At 40.5% G+C, this 14,839-nt stretch overlaps 2 protein-coding genes across 2 annotated transcripts in view; one reads left to right on the top strand and one right to left on the bottom strand.

Annotated features, from left to right (window-relative positions):
- The first annotated feature begins 16 nt into the window (after window positions 1-16).
- On the top strand, window positions 17-7,585 carry wdr92 (WD repeat domain 92). The gene is made up of 8 exons (XM_022231961.2): window positions 17-313; window positions 2,301-2,401; window positions 3,166-3,296; window positions 4,007-4,108; window positions 4,810-4,925; window positions 5,118-5,252; window positions 5,557-5,654; window positions 6,052-7,585. Exons 1-8 carry the CDS (start codon window positions 134-136, stop codon window positions 6,257-6,259), a joined length of 1,071 nt encoding a protein of 356 aa, XP_022087653.2. The 5' UTR covers window positions 17-133; the 3' UTR covers window positions 6,260-7,585.
- Window positions 7,578-14,839, bottom strand: part of sart1 (spliceosome associated factor 1, recruiter of U4/U6.U5 tri-snRNP) — a 23,077-nt gene continuing 15,815 nt past the window's right edge. Inside the window, exons 13-17 of the mRNA XM_087136768.1 lie at window positions 14,481-14,659; window positions 13,280-13,415; window positions 12,812-12,901; window positions 12,003-12,124; window positions 7,578-10,647 (exon numbers count right to left, since the gene is read on the bottom strand). Of these exons, the coding sequence (XP_086992894.1) occupies window positions 10,629-10,647; window positions 12,003-12,124; window positions 12,812-12,901; window positions 13,280-13,415; window positions 14,481-14,659 (546 nt within the window). The 3' untranslated portion in view covers window positions 7,578-10,628. The remainder of the gene's footprint in view (window positions 10,648-12,002; window positions 12,125-12,811; window positions 12,902-13,279; window positions 13,416-14,480; window positions 14,660-14,839) is intronic.

Genomic DNA, 14,839 nt, shown 5'->3' with positions numbered 1-14,839 from the left:
TAAATGCAAACTATTGAGGACGCTCTATCTAGGTCTGCTGTGGTTTATGTCGTCGGCAAGAGCTTTCAAACGTTAAACTACTGGAATTGATTTTTATTTTCAGGTTGAAAAACCCCAAATCTGTCAATCCCCAATGGAAGACAAACCCCAGATCATTGCATATATTCAGAAGTCACTGAATTTCACCCTGTACGATACAAGATGGGTTCCGTGCAGTGCTCGCTTCGTCGTGCTTGGCAACCACCCACGCAAGACCGGTGCGTTGCATATCTATGAAATGTCGGCTACCGGAGATGTCAAACTTCTACACGAGGTAGGCCTAGAATAATATCTATTGCAATTACTTGCAATCTGGCTGGTGTTCGAACCTATCATGGGGAACATAAACCATATCGTTAATACTGCATGGCTGATTTTGCACAACTATGGAAAGGCATTGTGGGAAGGGAAAACAAGCAATGTTTGCCCATTTTCCTTCCCGTGATGCCTTTATAGGCCTACTAGTGCAAAATTACCCTTGCAGTATTGACGATAAGGCTTATTTGAATGCTACAGTTGTCAGTTTCAATATCTGATATGTCTGAACTAGACCCTACATCATGTAATGTATATGTTCGCCATGGCACGGCAGAGCAATTGCCCTGGATTCTGTAAGTTTTAGCTGTGTTGAGCTCAGTCATTGAAAGTTTGCAAATTTAAAATTTGTGTGCACAATTTTTAAACTTTGCACAACCACAGATATTGCTATAAAAAATGCACACAACAACAAAAATTGTGTGGGTACATGAACATGTCATGTCAGTCTATGTAAGAGACTGACATCAACCATGCAGGAATTTTGTCAGGTCTGTTCCGTGCTTGACGTGTGTCAGCTGCATACACAGCGTGGGATATGTACTTCTTGGGCCGGCCAGTCATGAAAAAATTTGTCATTCGAGCATTTTGATGAATATTGCCATATGAGAGCAATTAAATTCCCCTGTCAACAATTAATTTGGACTTCCCCTCCTTCTGAAAGAAATTCCTCATGAGAACCATTAGAGTCCCCTGTTGACATTTAATATAGGGCCTGCATGGAGTGCCCACACAGAGGACATGTTTGTTATTTGAATTTATACCACATTGAAGTACTATAGCCTACTCAAGCATATCACACAGGAACAAACACCTGTCCTCTTTGAAGGCCCTCCACACAGGCCCTCTATTACATGTAAATGTCAATGTAGGATCCCAGAGAAAATAACTACATGTACATGTAACAATAAGGGAAATAAGAATTTTGAAATGACCCCCCAAAACTACTACGAGTAGTTTGTACTGGAATCCTAGTTTTTACGCAAGGCAACAGGTTCCCAGCTTGACTGGTGCCAGATAGCTGGAGACTTTGAATGGAAACAGGAATTCCTGCACCCGGCGCCGCCGGCATGACCCTTTAAAAATTGCACTGTTTGAGGCACAAAAATTACAAACATTCAAAGAGTGCACTCAACGTTATTTGTGCAGAATTATAATATACGCAACCGAATAAAAATTGCTCAAGAAAAATTGCACGAATTTTATATTTGTACACTTTCAAAGATTGCACTTAACAGCCACTCCCATGTTCAAAATGATGGTGCTTTTCCAAAATGAAATTTACAAGCACTAGGAACATTGTTAGCAGCTGAGATCATCTCTGTGACCAGTTATGAGTGGTACATGTATATTAAATTAACAATTTTCAAGATGTATTTTTTTTTGCGTTGGGCAGATGTTAATTATATATAACAGGTTTGCCCTGGTTAAGACATCTGCACTAGTAAGCAGGAGGTCGTGGGTTCGAGTCCCACCCGAGTAAGCTTGTGAGGTTTTTTTCGCAAGCTCTCGGACAAGCACTGAGCATACAGTGCTTATTAATATACGTTGGGAAGGGCAAACCTGTTATATATAAATTAACAATGTTTGTCAGGATTTTTGTGGAGTAGGCAAAATTTGTAAAATGTTGCAAATGTTGATTTAAAGAAACTCTACCTTTGAAATGTAGAAAGTCCTGCACCACGGGCATCATGTTAGAATTTCTTTTTCTATTAATTTTACCTCAGGATGACCCTATACTTTTGAAAGTTAATTGCTTAGTTTAAAAAAATGTGGTCAGACTAGTACCCATTCCCAATTAATTATTTCATCCAGGTTTTGAGCATGATTATTTACTTTGTCAATTGAGAAAGGATAAATAATTAGTTTTTTCTTTGTTCTTATTCACAAAATTGATAATGCAGAATACTTGCAATGTATTTTCTTAACTCCACATTCTAATTTAGGCTGAGAAAAAAGAGGCATTTCGCTGTGGCACATTTGGAGCATCCCACATTAACCAGAGACACTTAGCAACAGGAGATTTTGATGGAAATTTACGAATATGGTAAGAGGAAGAAACAAGCCAATGCTTTATAGTCTGTTCATGCAGATCCTCCAAAATCCACCAAGAGATTTGGGAGGATTTTGTAGGGTGGAGAAAGACTTCTTCATCTAGTGGAATTTATTTTTCCAAGAACTTGAAACCACACAGAATGCACCACTTGTTTGAGCACAGTAGGGAATTTGGAGGATTTATTAAGCTCTGCGCAAAAACACCAAGGATTTTTGCAAAACTGTAGTTTAGTGAAATGCTTCTTTTCACAATAGTTGAGCAACTAGAAGAAGTACGGTCTTTGCTCAGCCAGTCTAATTTGATTTTCGTGTGGGATGAGGTGCCAGTCAAATGCAGACTTAACCGGCACAGTTACCTGCAAATGACCTAATATATGCAACCACTTGATGCACTGACATGACTGAAGAACTGCGGGAATAAATGGTGCAGCTGAATTTTTTTTTACTTATAAAGATTTCAACACAAAATGTAGTACACTGTATGTCATTGTAAAGTTGTACATATACATGTATGTGAGCTTCCTCAAACTGATGTGAAAGATGATCACTTTTTGAATTTTTTCTAGCACTACATGTGTATTTGAAAATTTCAGAAGATGATGGCTTACTTTACATCTGATTTCATGCATCAAACCCCACAATTAAATTAGACTGTATAATTGGAAAGAGCAAACACAACTTGAATCATCAACATGAAACATCGTTTCTAAACTTATATGGTTGACTTTATGGACAATTTTTTTTTTGTTCTGGTAGGAATTTGGAAAAGATTGACATGCCCGTGTATTCAGCCAAGGGTCACTCTGAGATCATCAACTGCATTGATGGTGTCGGGGGTCTTGGAATCGGGGAGGGGGCACCAGAGATTGTCACTGGAAGCAGAGATGGTATGGTAGCATGAAATGCCCTGAATGCTAACTCTGCATGCAGAGTTTGTGATGCACAGTTGGGAGTCACTACATGTAACTCTGATGGTGGTGATTGTTTCGTCCAACTTGTGACATTTTGCGCAGAAACTATGAATGTCAGGTTGAGTTGCATGCGAGTTTAAATTTCACAGGTGCTTTGGTTGAGTCATCTAGACAGCTGCACCTGTCGACTAGTGGTTAAGGGTTTGTGTCCACCAGCTGGAGCGAGCTACATTTGCAAAACTTCAGTTTTTTTTTTACCTGCCTAAGCCTCAGACATATCCTGTGGCAGTTTTGAATCTAGCAAGCTGTGTGACTGATTACTTTAGAAATATATGCTGGTACTTAAAAATTTGGGAGGAGTTTACTTGTTTATATACATGTATGTAGATTTCAGGGAGGCCACTGAAGGTAAATTGCTTTATCTAAATTTTGAGGCTCCTGACCCCGCATGATAAAGGGCTTTGTGCCTCATGTTCATATTGGTTTCACTCTAGGTACTACGCACCCTCCCTTCCCACTTCCCGCCACTTTTCAGCAGTGACTGACACCCTTGACCATGCCTCAAGTCCTGTCATATTTATTTTGTTTCTGCATTTGAGAACACAGGCAGAGGCAGAATGAATTGTTAATTCTTACAACTTTCTAGCATCTGAACAGACTTCTCACCATTTCTGCTACCACCGCAGGTGCTGTCAAAGTCTGGGACCCCAGGCAGAAGGATGACCCAGTGGCCAACATGCAGCCAGCCGAGGGAGAGACAAAGAGAGACTGCTGGACGGTGGCCTTTGGTGAGTTTGTCTGCCGTTTACATTCGCACTCAAACTGAGTCATCGTACTCATTTTATAAATCTTCTGAGCTGTGTTGCCCTTTTGAAAGCACATGCTCAGCTGCATCTTCAGTACCTGGTTGAGCAGTTATGACTCTACTCATCTCCTACTCAAGGGGTATTGTTTTCTCATGTTTTAAGATTGCAGAGCTTCAAGTTTGTTGGAAAGCAGCCAGTTGTAAATGCCTGATATTTAAATTCATGCACCTGCATTCTGTAAATTGTATCACATTTTCAGGGGGTGCATGCAGTGCAGGTTTTATGGCCAAGCTGTCTTTATATTTGAGACCAAACCATTGGGATGGAGGTGTAGGTTCAATAGGTTGATAGTTTTTCTGAATATTTTAGAAACCTTTGTAAGGGATGGGGGATGGGATGGGAGGAGTTTATAAAATTGTAAAGATTCATATTATTCTCCGAAAAATTGCCAGTTGGGAAGCATTGACATGGGCCTGTGGCCAAGCAGGGAAACAAACATGTTGCCTCATGTTGGCATTACAACAAAGTACGTTTGAAGACATCACGTGTAATTGTAATTACAGACTTTTGAAGTTGACCCCAACAGTGCTTTGTGAATGACGTCATAGTGAGATTTTGATGCTTCAAACTGGAAAGGGGAAGAATTTTAAAAATCCTGAATTCCAATTGTTTTACTGTGTCAGGTCATGCCTACAATCAGGCTGATAGGTGCATAGTAGCGGGCTACGACAATGGAGATATCAAACTATTTGACTTACGGAACATGAGCCTGCGGTGGGAGACTAACATCAAGAACGGGGTGAGTAGAATGGAATCAAAAGAAGTGTGTCCTTCAAATTCTGCCTAGTCATCCTTTAGACAAACATTGATGTTCTGCCTGTGTAACTTCCAGTTTTAGAAATTGGAAGTCTTGATGTAAAGAGTAGAAATCCTCACTTGTTATTGTTGGTGTTTTTATTTACATTTTATCGTGGGTGTTGCCCATCTCCAGGTGTGCTCCGTTGAGTTTGACCGGAAGGACATCAATATGAACAAACTAGTTGCTACGACGCTGGAATCAACATTTCATGTTTTTGACATGCGCACTCAACATCCGACAAAAGGCTTTGCTTCACTCAAAGAAAATGTAAGTACATGCGCAGAACTTGGTGGATTCTTTTCGCCAAGGGAGTTTTCTGTTTTAGCTGTACATAAATGTTTGGTTAATTACCTTGTATGATATAAAATGTTTTAATTTCCCTATTTTTCTGTAAGTGCTGAGGTGCAACAGTTCAAAGTTTGACAAATTTAGCAAATTTGTGGTAAACATTAATTGTTATTTTATGTCAAGCTTTGATATTGGTTAATGATGGAAAAAGCACACCCTTGTGGTGTCAAATGATAACTTGTCAACTTGCTGTGAATTCTTTCACTGTCGGATCATTTTTTAGGCTCACAAATCAACCATTTGGCTGGTCAGACACCTACCACAGAACCGTGATGTCTTCATGACTCTTGGAGGCTCAGGCACGTTAAACCTCTGGAAGTAGTAAGTTGATCACAGTCCATTTCGTGCTCGCCTTTTCAATATTCTGGAAATTTATTTTTCTTTTTAAGACTTAAGAATCAGGACAGGAAAATAAACCAAGACAGTGAAGTCATTCAAATCAAAGATGAAGCTGTCTTTTGACTGGTATGCTTGTTCTAACTGTGGAGTGTTACCCATTGGAAATTAATTTTAAACTGACATATTCACTGCACAGCTTTTTTTAAAAGACTAGTTTGGTCATCATGATATTCTGTGGAGAGCAGTCCAGGTGTTCAAAGTGATGGAGCTGAGTTACATGTAGTTTTAAAGTGACATTGTTACCACTTTACTGATAAATTCTGGGCAGTATTTTTAAATCTTACCAAACTCAGATCTTGCCTTCTTCTGTTGAACTCAGTTCCTATCCAGAGAAGAGAGTTGTAACCGACGGCAATGGAGTAGACATGGGCGTGATTGGATCGTTGAACCTTTTGCAGAATGCCGCGCTGTCCACGCAACCCATTGGTGGCTTCGACTGGAGTCCGGACCGGGAGGGAGTGTGTGTCTGCACGTCCTTTGACCAGACGCTGCGTGTGCTTCTCGTCACTAAACTGAACCGGGTGTGAAGCGGGGGCCACAGTCGAGTCTGTCAGGAGTCCTTTTGTAGGTCCAGTTGCAAGTGTGGTCAAAGTGTCTCCATAATGATTGGCTTGAACAGCACAAGACTGGATGACCATGGCTGTAGCTATAGAGGGAAGGGGTACATTCTCCAAACATAAAAGCTACAGTTCAATTTAAAATATGGCTGCTGCCTCAGAAATTTCCCCCTATTTATGCCACTGTGGATGACTTGTGAGGACTTTTGATGGACTTGACATCACTGGCACAGACCAGAATGTGGACAGGAAAGAAAAGTTTAACTTTGACTTGTTGAAGTCAGGGCAAAGAGAAGAAAAGGTTGATGTTTGCTGGTTTAAACAGGGTTTTCCTGGTTCTTTAACACAGAGTGGAGAAGACACTGAAGTCTCCTGTCATGGATTGAGATTTTATCAGAAATATCTTGCGTCCTTGAGTAAATCCAGGTTGTTGCAGTTGGTCACCTTCTTTCATTGGACGGTAAAAAAGATTATGGAATAACGTCAAAGTCTTTTCATTTTATGTCATAAGATGCAAGAGGTGTGCATTCTGTCATATTCATGTTTCAGAAATAACTAGCCGACTTTCTAGGGCAGCACTGTCAATTTTCAAACTATTGAAATTTCAGCATTTAAGGAACTACTTGAGCTATTGAGAAACAATTTCTTCGGGGGGGAACACAAAGTGTAGACCAAGCATGGAATGACTGTACAGTAACGGGAGTAATAGGGCCTTGTGTAAGTAGGGCAGTTACATGTATTTCATACAAGCTTAGAACGATCTAGCATAAAGCACTCAGCCTTTTCTTACCTGAAAGGAATTAGCATTTAAGCTTCAGTCTGTGCCATTCATTTTCTCATACATTGTCGATTTTCCACTGGGTGAATCACTTAACTTGGTAACCATTTGAAATCTGCCTTATAAATCCATTGAGTGTTATCGGCCCATTTCAGATCCTTAGCTTGTTGGACCTAAGAAATTTCAACTTTTTAAATTAAAGTTTGCTAAAAATGCACGTATACATGTATATATGAATGTGCGATAGCTAATCACAAGGATATATCAACGTAATATTCAGCATTATTCTTTCACACAAAAACCATGTATGGTAACAAGGAGAACCAAGTTTGTTAGAGACAAAACTTACATAATTTGTGTTTTTGCTTTGATACATTTGCCATATTACCCTCTCTAAATATGTGCTTGTCTTTCTTTAATTCTAGGGTTCTTACATGAAATTAATATTGTTATGCTTTAACCTTGGCCATATGGTGAGCAAAGAAGAGCAAAAATAAAAAGAACTGGACATTTTGGAAGGTGTGTTTTGTACACTTTATTTATAATACATGTGTTTTGTCACTACATTGTAGGTCAGCAACACATCTGGTATTGGCTATAATGAAAACATTTTTTGTTTTACTAAATAAAGAATTGAATGATCATGATACACCATGACAAGATTTTGTACATTTGTGACCCACCATCCCCAAACCAGGCTGAAGTCGGTTACTTCATAACCCTAACACAGTGGAACTCCCACTGTTGAGATTTTCACAGGAGTTTTATGGCTATCACTACCCGTAAGAAGCTTACTGCAGACAGAATTTAGATTTAACATAGATCACTTTACAGTGTGAAAAAAAAAGCTGAAGGAGAGGAATTGTCCACATCACAAATGCCGACTTCAGCCAGGTTTTGGGATGGTGGGTCGCACTTCAACAGAGTGAAATGACCAGTACTTGTTCCCGTTTGCATTTTATAGGTGCAGGCAATGTCAATTGGAAATGAATGTACACAGTCAAGCATTGAACAACTTTCCACAGATAAGACAAGTACAAATTGATCACAAATGTTCCATATTTGGAAAATCTGTTGAAGCTTTACCTTCACTTCAAAAGCAGTATTATTGCAATATTACTGGCATAATTGAAGGGTTTGCATCCAAACTAAATTCACTTCAACAGGGATGTTTCTTTCATTTTCTTCTCCTTCCCAATCAAAAACAACCAACTTGCAACCAAAACAATTCCCCAGAAGTAATCAAAATACTGACAGTATATACACTGGTCAAAGAATATTAGAAAGTTTGCAACTCTTTTCTCAACTACTGAGCCACAATGCCAAAGAACAGTACTGAAACCACATGAATGATTGATTTGCTCATTTTGCCTGAAAGCAAGGGAAAGCAGTAAAAGAAATTTTCCAGGGGGTTCAGAGTGGGAATGTGCACTAACCAAGGATACATAAATTTTTGGTAAACTTCCATGTCTGGTATCTTATCATGAATGCAAAGCCTCATTCCAGTAGCCCTATGTATTGACATCACAATACAGGTAGACTTTCCTATAAAGCCATGGGGGGTGTAGAGTCCACAGAGCACCACAGGAAAGCACTCACATAAAGTGTGGCATCATCAGTGCAGAGGTCTATCGTGTGACCACTCAAAAGAGCCCCAGTGAGTTGGAACCACTCAATGGTTTGTACACACACAGTCCCATTGCTAATGGGGGCCAGGCCTGCCTCCCTTCCCAGCGTGCAGTTGACCCCCCCATTGGCACAAACTACAAGCATTCAAATTCTTTATTGCTCTTGTGATGTGCCCCCCTAGTTGGTACTGTGGCCCCCCTTAATGCCCAAAGCTGGCGACAGGTCTGTATACATAGTCAATTTTCATCAGAATGAGCATAAGCATAAGCTGTGGTACAAACTTTGTAGTGAAGCAACTGTGTTCAAGCCAATCAGACTGTGGGCAGATGTAGTGTAGTAACTGTGTTCAAGCCAATCAGACTGTGGGCAGATGTAGTGTAGTAACTGTGTTCAAGCCAATCAGACTGTGGGCAGATGTAGTGTAGTAACTGTGTTCAAGCCAATCAGACTGTGGGCAGATGTAGTGTAGTAACTGTGTTCAAGCCAATCAGACTGTGGGCAGATGTAGTGTAGTAACTGTGTTCAAGCCAATCAGACTGTGGGCAGATGTAGTGTAGTAACTGTGTTCAAGCCAATCAGACTGTGGGCAGATGTAGTGTAGTAACTGTGTTCAAGCCAATCAGACTGTGGGCAGATGTAGTGTAGTAACTGTGTTCAAGCCAATCAGACTGTGGGCAGATGTAGTGTAGCAACTGTGTTCAAGCCAATCAGACTGGGCAGATGTAGTGTAGTAACTGTGTTCAAGCCAATCAGACTGTGGGCTGATGTAGTGTAGTAACTGTGTTCAAGCCAATCAGACTGTGGGCAGATGTAGTGTAGTAACTGTGTTCAAGCCAATCAGACTGTGGGCAGATGTAGTGTAGTAACTGTGTTCAAGCCAATCAGACCGTGGGCAGATGTAGTGTAGCAACTGTGTTCAAGCCAATCAGACCGTGGGCAGATGTAGTGTAGTAACTGTGTTCAAGCCAATCAGACTGTGGGCAGATGTAGTGTAGTAACTGTGTTCAAGCCAATCAGACTGTGGGCAGATGTAGTGTAGTAACTGTGTTCAAGCAAATCAGACCGTGGGCAGATGTAGTGTAGTAACTGTGTTCAAGCAAATCAGACCGTGGGCAGATGTAGTGTAGTAACTGTGTTCAAGCCAATCAGACTGTGGGCAGATGTAGTGTAGTAACTGTGTTCAAGCCAATCAGACTGCCCCTAGTCACCATTGAACAGTTATATGTACTTGTGTATGGAGTCAATATACGTTCACACATCAGTTGGGGCGATATTTAGAGTACATGTACCTTAGGCCTTACGAATCAGTGTTCTACCTCGCCAGTGAGTGTGGGAACACCACACCACTTTAAGAGTGCTGTTTGTCTGCTTGCACGGTCATGTACCTTGAATGCAAAAACACTGCTGTTAATTATCTGTGCTAAGGATTCAGGAATTGGTTCTGAACCTCTATCATTTTGACCTGTTTTGATAATAATGAAACACCAACACTGGGATTCCTTTTTTATGACTTTTTTTGGAGAGAATGTATTTTTGTAAATATTTTAAAATCCAAAGGACAACTACTGTATTTAAAAAATATGTTTGAATCTTTCAAGTTTAAACTCATTTTAAAGTGAAAATGCGTCTTCCAAATCTTTTGTCCCAGAATTTCCCCTTCAAATAATTTTCATGATGGGTAAAAACAATGTTGAAAAGTAACAAAAGCTATCTTACAGTTTTTAACATTTCACCCTGTCTGAGTTAATGCCATACGACAGTACAGCACACGATGAACCAATTATCAATGCTTGAGAATTGTTCAGACAGAAATTCATGCTATCCTCAAATGCCAGAACTTTCAATGGCTCCATTCCTTGACACACGACGTTGGCCTGCTATGGCTGAGTACGTATGGATGAGATCGAGGTCTTGCACATCCGAGGAACAGTCCTACTTTGCTAATGTGTTTCTGGAGAGGAAAAGAAGGAAAGGCAGATTTAAGTTTTGCTCTCTGAAAACTACAAACATTAAACACTTAACGCCAGGTAAAAAAATCCCCTGGAATTACAGGTTGCCGATTTGATTTTGACATTTGTATTCATCATACTTTAATAGGAAAAAAACCTGAAGAAATGTATGTTATGTAATGAGAGTCGGATGGCAACGAAGCATGGCCGGGCACCTTAAAAAAAAGCCATTGTTATGTTTATTGTGGTGTTACATAACGGCTTCTTTGTTTGCCCTCAGCCCTGCCAGGAAGGACAAAAAATAGGTGGGCTGGGTGACGCGTTCGTCGGCCAGGCTGACCTCGAACGCTGCATATTTCATGCCATTGTACTTCACAATAGGAGGATTACAGCCTATGGCGACTCACAGCAGTCAGTCTGGTCCCCACTTAAGGCTGCCCGGTTGTGTGGATCAGAAAAATGTGGGCCATATGGGGTCAACTGGCGCTAAGTGGTTAACACTCAGTAAACAAAACACAATAGATAATTCTTAAATGTGGATATGGAGGCATCAAAGAAAATAAACAAAAAGAGCAAATTATGTAAATTTTAAATGCCTTAAAAAATCAAACACTTTCTAAACATGACTTCAAATTAATATTAAGCAAAAGTAAAATTAAATGAGTATTCTTTGTAACTTCCTAAACAAATGAACGGACAAAGAAGAAAGACAAGAAACAGTCCATGCAGCTTAGTTTCTGTTCTTATTTTTTTCTTTAAATTTTGATCTATTAAAGTAATTCTACCATGGAATCAATCTCTTTGGAAGAGGTGTGGTTCTTATAAGAACCGATTAGTGTAAACTCTAAGAATCACACCTGTTCCAAAAGAGATTGATTCCATTGTGTACCCGCAAGCCTATATCTCATGTAACTTCCACCATGCAAAGCTTCAAATCTTACTTCAAGTAATTCTACCAGTGGTCAAAGGGGGCATGTAAAGGAGAGAGACTACATCAAAGCCTACAAACTATGAATAACCCAGTTCTTGTACTCAAAAAGGGGCATGCAACAGAAGTATAAATTCCTTGGCATCTACAAAATGGTGTTGGGATCACATGTTTGCAAGGTAATGGTTACAACATCTCGGTCATCCTACTGATGAGGACTAGATTTCCTCATTGCAAATTTCAGGTGCAAGGAAATTTAGTAGAAAGAAATTAAATGCTGATGTGGGATTTAAATTTCACTATACTAAAAGCATCGTCCACATGAACAATCCCAACCTTGCCAATAATTTCCCATTAGATTTGAAACACAATACTACTTGAATTGTAACCCTTGGCCAATGACCCTCCCAAAGATGGACCGAAACTTACGCTGTGAGGCTCTTGGATCCACCACTGAGTAAAATGTACGGGGATTGGGTCTGCTGTTGTTTCTGTTTCATCATGGCCACCGTGTTCAGGGGAGTATCCGTGGAGGACATCTTCTTCATGGCCTGATGGCAAGATGGGACACAAAGTGGCAGTTAGCAAAGAAATCCTCTTCAAGCTTCCATCATACTTCCTTCGTACAGTGTTTGACTAAATCTCTCTTACTGCATTTTGGCAGTGGTTCAGTTGTTTCTCTTTGGTGAACTGCATCAAGGATTTGAGGACTACATCATCAGGTGTGATTCTTACCTTATTAAAATTACCAAAGAAAATGTCGGATGAAATACAACCAAACCAATTCTTGGTTATGACCGCCAACACCCCCCCCTTATTGGGGGCTTGTTGATCATGAATTATTAGTTCCAGGACCCAAGCAATGGAACATTCCATTCCACAGGTTACTGGATCAACTGTTTGCATGGAGCACTATTTGTGCTTTAATACGGATCTCCACACATGACAGGTGGAACATGGGTCAGGTGAAGTAAGGGTTCTTTTCAGCAACATAAAGAATAATTTCATTCACTGGCAGATGCAATCATCCATTCCATCTTTCACCTTGTGAAAATGTTCTAACCATTACACTCGCAACCATTCATAATCTGTACAATAACTTGTGGATCTCATCATGGCAACAATTCTCAAACAATTAACCAATGTAATCTTGGGACTTCTGAAGCCACAGTGGGCGCTCTTCCACCCATGTTACACTGGTCTGCTCAAAGACACTTGTAACCCTTAGGAAAACCCACCTCTATCTCCATCTGCTTCTTGGCCCGTTTGTCCGTCTTCATCTTCCCTGATCCCTTGCCGTGGAAACGGTGAGACAGGATGCGGAATGCCTAGGACAGAGACAAGAAAAGTTTCTTTTGAAAAATCCTGGAATGAATGTAAGAGATTTGAACCTCTCATTAAGATAACTCTAGACTTGTAATGGGCATATCAGACAAGTTAACAAGTGACAAAGGGCAAAAACTCGAGGCAAAAAGCTATTTTCATCTTTATAACTTTGAGCTCAATCCAATAAACACAGCAGTGTTTAAGTCCATCTAGGGCCAAAACCTGACTTGTTTACTGCTCATCTTTAATTTTACATGTAGCACTCAATAGAAACAAGGAACAATATCATCCAGGAAGGACAGACTGAATGCTTTTTCCAGTCTTGAGATGGTTTTCACCATGACACTGGTGGCCAGTACAAGCCTGATTCTGTCGCTCACCTCCTTCTGGTTGATTTCCCGCCCCTTATCATCCACATATTTCAGCTGGACGTCCGGTTTGTAGCTGTCCTTTTCCTTGAAATCTGCCAGAGGCCCTCGGTACCGGTCGTGCTTGTTGTATTTAGCATCAATATCACTGGGGGAAATACAACAAAATTCTGAATTTTTCTCAACAGAAACTGTGGGCTTAACAGATTTTTCAAGCTCCTTCTTTGACAGATAAATGACCTTTAATAATTTTAAAAATACACTCATGTGTCCACAAGTTCTGGAAAATTCCATATCAATTTTGAACTATAAAAAAATTTAAGTGGTTTAGGGACAGAAACTAAGAGAATAAAAAATACAAACCTTAACCATTTCCTGCCGGGTGCTTTTAAAATGCAGTACCTACATATGGGCGATTTTTCAATATCTTCGGTTTTCAACAATCCTAAAAAATTTGTATCATTTTTTTCCTGAACCCCATGGAGTGTTTGTCTTGGGGCTACTCCAATTGGACAGACAAAATCTATTGATGCCAGATTATTGCAGCCAGGCCTGCCACCATGTAAAAAGAGCCCAGATTGTATGGTGTTAAATAAGATGCTTTTGTTCCCGAAACTGGCACAGTGCGCTTCTGGGTCTTTTCAATTAGGGCCAGATTAGCATGCAGCGGTATTGTATTGCTCATTACTTGAGCGCTGGAGCACTTTTGTCCCCAATGGTATTCCGCTCGTGCTGAATGCCACATACAGGGGTATAATCTCTCAAAACAATGACAGATTTCCTACGCTATTGACAACTGAAAAAATGCTGGCAATTTCCAGCAGCTCTGTCTTTTGTTCCGAGTGCGGTCTTTTGTTACAAGGCCCAAGCTCTTTTGTCCGATTTCGAGCACCCCCAGGTACCTGAAAACGGGCTCCCCAGCAGGATATGGTTTAAACCGCCTCATTTAAATGTCAATTGTAAATTTTCCCCTCTTTTCTTTCCTTTTTCAAAGTAAAGACAGGTGTATTACAGACAGAAACTGACTGAAAATTAATTATGAGTCCTAATCACAAGGCTCTGCCTGGTTTGGGTGGTGATTCCGATCCAACGCAAAAGCTTGTGAAAGCCAATGCACAAGGTGGAAAAATCCTGCTCCCTCAGTTTTTTTAGGGGAGGAGAGGAGCCTGAAAGCATAGAGCAAAATTCCATCTTGACACAAATTTCCACTCACTTGTAGTTCTTGTCCTCAACAGTGAAGTTTTTGGCCTCCAAGTCCTCCCCCTTCTTGGACTTGAGGGGGGCCTTGATGAACTCCGTCTCTATGTAACCCTTCTTAACGGCCAGATTCAGGGCACCGGCGATGCCTGTCTGGACGGTAGGCTCCTCCTCCAGAACCGGTCCTGCCACATCCTGCATGAGTGGGTCAGACAATCAGCATAATGGTTGAGGGCTCACACGTACTTCACAAAGAGTTTTCACTATACCAACTCACCCACAGAGGCTGTACCTTGATTGGCTGAGAGCTGGTCATATGGCATTTGCCATTTTGGCAATAAATCTTTTCAGGGCCACAGCAACTTAAGTACTTTA

This window comes from Acanthaster planci, linkage group LG01 (assembly GCF_054643075.1).
Source record: "Acanthaster planci isolate LZ-2023a linkage group LG01, COTS_SCS, whole genome shotgun sequence".
Classification (NCBI taxonomy): domain Eukaryota; kingdom Metazoa; phylum Echinodermata; class Asteroidea; order Valvatida; family Acanthasteridae; genus Acanthaster; species Acanthaster planci.
This window is presented reverse-complemented; position numbering and strand designations above follow the sequence as displayed.